The sequence below is a fragment of the Populus trichocarpa genome, chromosome 8, assembly GCF_000002775.5.
Source record: "Populus trichocarpa isolate Nisqually-1 chromosome 8, P.trichocarpa_v4.1, whole genome shotgun sequence".
Taxonomy (NCBI): domain Eukaryota; kingdom Viridiplantae; phylum Streptophyta; class Magnoliopsida; order Malpighiales; family Salicaceae; genus Populus; species Populus trichocarpa.
This window is the reverse complement of record NC_037292.2, coordinates 13,608,472-13,615,714: the sequence shown is the minus strand read 5'-3', so window position 1 is coordinate 13,615,714 and position 7,243 is coordinate 13,608,472. Positions and strand designations below refer to the sequence as shown.

The window sequence follows — 7,243 nt, the reverse complement described above, 5'->3', positions numbered from 1 at the left end:
TTGTGATGGAATTATTTGTATAAATCAATATCGTTAGTACAAAAATCGAATAAATCAACACCATGAGACATCCCTTCATCAATAAAATGTCACTCAAAAGAATATGATCTTCTTTTTCCACGATGACTGGGAAGATATAGATTACAAAGCCAGTATGGAAAGAAAGCACTGTAGGGCAACGTCAGGAATATCAAATGCTGCTGACCAAAGATTCACCGATTTATTGATAAAGAAAGGAAAGGGACCATTGAAGATGAACTCCAACTCAAATTGGCTGTAACAAAAAATGTAGGTTTGTCGCAGATCCTCCCCCCGATTTGCTGTGAGGGGAAGAATCATTTTGACTTGAACATGCTGCTGACTGCATCATAGGTTGGGACATTGATAACTGCAGAAAAGGAGTCAAAAGAAAATGTAAATAATCAAAGAACTCACCAACATACAAAGCAGAGAATTCATAGTGATTGCGAATACCTTCTCCATATGATGCCATTGTGAGAGGAGAAGAAACAAGCTTTTGGGAAATTTCGGTAATATCCTGCGATGTAACCTCATCTACAGCCTTCAAGAAATCCTCCAAAGGTTTCCTAAACATGGCAAATGTTGCAGGTAAACAAAAGATCATACAACTTTGAGATGATTAACTAGAACATTATATGCAATCAAGAAATCATTGCGCACTGTTTTGCTAATTTGGCTGACATCATGAAGAGGCGAGTTCAACCTCCAAGGAAATTCATGAAGTCAAGTTGGAGTTACCAAAATTATGGAGATAAAATTAACACCTATATTAACTGACATAAAAATCTGCAAGGCATTCAGGAACTGAACTTCAGAATGTCAGCTTGACATCCAAAACTCACATGGAAGTATGGAAGGGCACATCTATAGCAGACCTTTACACTGTCTGGGAGGAGTAAAAATAAACAGAAATAAAGGGGGAGCAAAGAACACGTGAGATGATGAAATTTGCCTCGTTTGGAAATGAGATAAGAGATGGTGTGTAAGGTAGAAATTTCACCTCCAGGCCCAAAATTTCCCAACCTTTCCACTGCCAATCCCACTATCCAACATGGAAATAACAAGGAAAGTTTTGAATGATAGAACTGATTATTTAAAATATATTCCATCCAAACCGAAGAAAAAATATTGTTAGAAGCACTTCTCACCTAAAAAAGCATTGAAAACCCTGATTAATTGAAATTAGAAATATAAAAGAAAATAGCAGCTCTCCTTGATGGACCCTCCACCAGTGAGAAGGGAAACAACCTCAAATTTGTAGTGTTGAAAAATGAAACTCTAATTTTGAATGTCTCGCAATGTGTGACAGGGTGAGCTGCTAGTTTCCCATAAATTTTCATTTCAAAGTTTTCATAACCAAAACTTTCAACCTCAAAACGAAAATGGACAGGGTATAATAACCAAAATCAAATAGCTGATATTATGGGTCTTGGTTTAACAATTTTATGATAGATAGCATGCTGAAGTTATTTCATTCTTTTTTCTTTTGTTGGCAAAATCCAATATAAACACAACCAGATTTTTTAAATGAATAGTACCATAAAACTAGAAAGGCATTTAAAAATTAGAAAAGGAGGGAGGCTGGGGATTTCAACTGTGGCATAGGGTGGGAAGAGAAACAATTCAAAACAGAAATTACAGCAAAAGAATGGTAGAATGTGAATAACATCGAAGCTGAAATGAGATATCATGATTTCACTTCATCAAGAAAGCTCTTAAATCTTGAATAAATTGATAGAGAGAACCTTTAAACCTAATCCTCTTAGGAAAAATAAACGCCAGTATTGATCATCAGAACATACAAAACTTGGCCTCCAATAAACGTTTTAAAGGTTGCATGCTAATCACACGACTCCTAACTAAGTAAATGAACATAATTTCAGAAATAAAATAAATTTATTTTGAAGAAATCTTATGTCATTCTCCCTGAGTTGGAAAAAGCTCTTGCATGAAATTGTCTGAAGTACATAAACAGTACAGCACTTCAAGGACCACAGACAAAGCAATTAGTTTTGTCAATCTGTAATTGGTCGACCATGTCTCACACCCTGGCTTGGATGTACCTCTAAGCTAATGAATACCAATGCATGAAATATGTCCCAAACATAAGTTGTGAGTGGCTTTCAGATGAAAAAAAAAAAAAACCAAAAGACCTGATGACACCATAAGAACCAGTTACAGAGAAGAACTTCACAGAGCTGGTGCTTTGCTATATTGGTGACAGACTCCAAAATTGTGTGATCTCCAATGGGTTAAAACAAGGGCAGTGACATGGTCTTCTGGGCAATTAAGGATGGCAGTGGATCAGGTTTGGAGCCCATTGTTGCTCCACCCAATTCCGACCTGGAATATCTAAATCCATCACCCAACTCCAAATCCAACCTGGTCAGTTTGGGTCAGGTGGAGGACTTTCTCCACCCGGCAGGTACCTAGCAATTAAATGCTCATCTTTCCTTCTTAACACTAATTTCCTACGCAAACCAAAGACTAAGCAATTGTTTTCAAGTGGTTTTCATTGAAATAGCCAAACATTGATAAATAACATATATTTCCAAGATTAAAACATTTTCCAAGAATTTTTGTTTACAGGAAAATCATTGATTAAATGTTATTTTGATTTAAATCCTTATATAGATAATCCAGTATTTTAGGTTATTATGATACTTAGTTTTAATTGTTTTGTTCGTGAATTTATTCTATTCTCTATTTTGGTTATAGCTTTTGTTAGGGTTTTAATACTTGAATTATAAAAAGATCACAAATGTTCTGAAACAATTGATGAAAATGGGTGTCCATAGGGTACTAGATAGTAGGGAACAAGATCATACCTCTTGTTATATGTCAATATTTGTCTACCTATATCTTCTGAAACAACCATCTGCATAATATACCTTAAAGGTAAGCAAATAAATTCAAGAAAACCTAGATACAGTAACAATCCACTGGCAGCACTGCTCTAATATATATGATTGTTACCAAGAACAGAAAGAAAATGTTACATACTCTAGATTCCAGATTCATCAAAATGGCAGACTTTGTGGACTGTTTAGCACGTTGTAGCTGCACTGGGTCAACTTCAAAAACCAAAAGAGAAACATGTTTGCACAGGATAAAGTCAGATTTTGCACAGCAGAAAGAATAAAGGATAAAGACATGATGACAAACCTGCACCAGACGAAGCAACTTCAGTTAGCTCTCTAACCACTAGCTCAATGGCTGATGATGCAAAATCTGCATCCTGCATCCAGAAACATCGAGGGCAATGACATATACAGTAGTAACAATTATAATCCACAAAGGAACACACTCAGCTATGCCGCTGCTTCTATAGTTCTAACATATGCCTTGAGTAATAAATCAGCAAAGGTTGGCCACCTAGGCTACATGATGTAAAGATGGTATGGCATAATGAGGGCTTGATCCAAGAACACCAAAGCAGGCATAAATGGTGTTTCCGGAACACAAGTTTGCATATGTCCAGTCAAATCAGTATGATAACGATGTGCTCACCATCGTAGGCATCAAATAAGTGCACACAAACATACCCACACACACAAGTTTGATAACAATGTGATCATCATCATAGAGCAAAACTTGCACGAAGAAAAAGAAGAAGTATGGCGTGGAGAAAGGGGAGTTTGATCAGCCATGCCTTCAATTTTAAACCGACCAAGTTTCCACGAAACTTTCATGCTTGGTGATTTCATTGGCATTTTTATAGTGATTATGTCCTTGATTTCATATTATTAAATTCACTCTTATCTTTTCCAGTTAAATGAGAGTCATTGAAGACATTGATACATAACAGAGAGTGGAATTAATGATACAATATGATGATCCATGCAAGGAAGCTATTAAATGGAAAAGGAACTGAATAGATTTAGTTTGCTTATAAATGACCAGTGAACTTTCTAAAATGTAGTTATACTACATTCTTTTAAATATTAATCTAGCATTCTTGGAATAAATTACTTCAGTAAATTTACTTTAATTTTTATAACTGTTTCGTAGTCAAGTTAGTCTATTATCGATACATGATAATACATGTTTATGTGTGCATGTGCTTGTGTATGTATGTATTTGTGCAACTATAATCATATTTTCTCATCATTCCTCCTCCTCCTCCTCTTTTTTTTTTTTTTTGAGAGTTTGCGTGTTAAAAGATACAAGGAGTGTGTTAAAAGATACAAGCTTACCGTGGTAGCTTCGATGCCAAATATGGCAGTGTGATTGTAAATGTTGTTGAATGCCGAAAACAATTGAATTTTGTGATACCGATTCAAGACACGTTGATCTGCTCATCATATCAAACAAATACAATTATGCCAAAATAATAATAAAAATAATCAAATATTATAACATTAGAATGAAGTACATTCCATGATAACAGACCTCGCAATTCAAGAATGTGAATCCAAGAACTACAAGCATAATGACCAATAAACTTTGGGTGTTCATAGCACAATGAAGAAATGGTAACACATTCTTGTATCTATGTATATATTTAGGATCAATTCATAGGTCCATTACAGATCAGGCACAGGCATTGAACTTACATAACCTTGAATACATTCCTTTCCCAGGGCCACCAGCTGAGAATGATCCACCACCTCCCATTAGAACCTAAAGTATGATTAAACATATGACTTAATTGTTTCCATCAAATCATATTTGATAAGGCTTAAAAAGAAACCACATGAAAATTCATGATGCAGGTAGAAATAACCTACCATAATTCAACTACATAGAGTTAATACAAAAAACACATAAATCAAATTTTAAAAACCTGAAGAACTGTCAAGGTAATAGCCTCCTTCACATCATGCCAGCCACCTTTTAGTCCAAATGCAAGAGCAAAATGGGTTTTCGGGTCCTATGATCGAGAGTCAGTGTTGAGAACCCCTATGAGATGCTTAGAAAATAGTACAAAAAACTTTTGTTCTTCAGAAACATCTTAATACATACCCCTGAATCAGCTTGGCAACGAAAATCACCTCCAGTATAAAAAGATTCTGGCTCTCCAGGACTCTTTTTATCAGGCAGGTCAGATAAAAGGGGCTCTGCAATGGCTACCAATTCCTCATGTTCAACACCAGAAGCTGCAAGCACCATACGAGGAGCAGTATAATTTTCCTGAAAAACTCAAAGAAAAATTCAACTTAGGAATGCAAGACTCATTGAAACAAAGCAATAATCTCATATTAAAAAACATGATGATAGAAAAGAAAATTTTCACTTGTACGTACAACTACAAATTCCTCCAAGAGTGAACCATTCAATCTATCTATTGAAGATTCTGGGGCTAAAAGTGGATTAGCCAAACCACCAGAAAAACCAGCAGAGTGAATCGCCTCTAAAAGCACACCTTGAGGGTTCTTTGAAGCTTCACTGATCTCAGCTTTCACCTTCTGAAGCTGCATGAGGCAGAATATCGCATGTATAAGCACCACCTATCTGCAATTTCATAAAGATGAGTGGCAGATGCATAATGGCACCACAATGTTGATTTACCTGTTCATTGACCTCCCAATCAAGGAAGACAGGGTTCCTCACACAATCGATAAGTAGCTCAACCATCTCTGGAAGATAAGTCTTTAGAGCATCATATGTGTATCCCATCTGCTCCCGGGATGCTGAGGATTGCACAGCGCCCCCAATTGCTTCCACTTCTCGTACAACTCGCAAGTGGCTGCGGTTTCTTGTGCTTTTGAATGCCATTCGTTCCAGCAAGTGAGTAGCCCCAAATGTTGCTGGTGACTCATAAACTGAGCCACAGTCAACATATAACCCTATTGACGCCACAGGGCTCTGGTATACAAGTGCATTAACTAATAAACAATAAGCTAAAAACAACAACTAAAAAAACAGACCTGCAAGAAAAGAGAAATGAAAAGGATACAAGCATAAATACCGGTGATGTTTCAGATGCAATTCGCAAGCCATTACCAAGTGTTGTAATCTTAGTTACCCCGGGTTCAACATAATCAGGCAAAGTGGAAGGGAGTTCAACTCCTTGAAGTGGAAAGTCTAGAGGTGACAAAGACTTGGACTTTCCCCCAGTAAGCCAGCTGAATAAACCACTGGAAGAGGACGATTGCAAGGCTGCTGCAGCACTCGAACTTGCAAATCTTGTAGGATATCTACGGCCGCCCTAATCACACGAAAGTATCTCTCTTGGTCACATTAGGCCCACCAACGCAAGGGGTGGCATCCCGGTAAAATAACAAGCAGAGAGCTCAGCCACGCCAAATTACGATTGCATGTTAAATGGGTTTTCAGTAAAGACTTTAAAAAATCATATCTTTTAATGAAATTTTCTCAGAAACCAGGCAGAAAAGGTCTATGAATAGATCTGGGGCATAAAAAAAATCATGGCAGATTTAGGAAATAGAGATTTAGGAGACGAAACTGACCTTGAGAGCACTGAGACGCGAAACTGCAGTTCTGTACATGATGATGCCTTGCTACTGATTTGATGATGATAGCTGCTATCAGAGATCAAACCCAGATTGATTATATATTTATTTAAAAAATAAATAAACAAAAGAAAACTTTAATGTATTTGTATTCGTCACTCTAGAAAAATAATAAAATGTTTTTGTGTTTGCTAAAAAAGTTTCCAATTTCCCTATCGGATATTTATTGATATTTTAAAATTATTTCTATTAAGAAAATTATGAAATTCTTTTACAAAAATAGAAATAAATATCCATCTTTAAGATTTAATATAATAGATGATAAAACTAATTAGTTTGACAATAAACAAATATTCTCCTAATAAAAGTAATTAGTTTGACAATAAAAAAATATTCTTCAAATGTGTGATTAAGATTAAAAAAATATTTATGAATATTATAAGAATTGTTTTTTAAAATATTTTTTATTTAAAATATATTAAAAAAAATTTATTTTGAAAAAATTAGTTTTACTTTACTATTTCAATTTAAAATTATAAACGCAATTTTAAATGAACTCTAATTCTTTTCTTTTTTTTGAATAATTTTTAGAACACATCATTTACATTAACTTTAATATATTTAAAAAATCTAATAAATTAACTTGAACATTAATCTAACTAAATATATTAATATTTTTGGACTTCTATTTTATAGAATACGAGAAATAGAAAACATGGGTTTTAAAAAAATGATAAATAGGAAACATGTTTTTTTATATAATTATTTATTTCTACAAAATTGAAAAATTAATTCTCCACGATTAA

The 7,243-nt window shown here is 34.8% G+C and overlaps 1 protein-coding gene across 1 annotated transcript; it reads right to left on the bottom strand.

The window, feature by feature from the left end:
• On the bottom strand, positions 1-6,614 carry LOC7469074 (mitochondrial-processing peptidase subunit alpha). The gene is made up of 13 exons (XM_002311755.4): positions 6,435-6,614; positions 5,933-6,172; positions 5,533-5,829; positions 5,268-5,435; positions 4,987-5,154; positions 4,808-4,894; positions 4,578-4,644; positions 4,218-4,315; positions 3,187-3,259; positions 3,025-3,095; positions 2,850-2,899; positions 475-587; positions 1-388 (listed from the first exon to the last, which is right to left on the bottom strand). Exons 1-13 carry the CDS (start codon positions 6,471-6,473, stop codon positions 336-338), a joined length of 1,524 nt encoding a protein of 507 aa, XP_002311791.4. The 5' UTR covers positions 6,474-6,614; the 3' UTR covers positions 1-335.
• Positions 6,615-7,243: the final 629 nt, after the last annotated feature.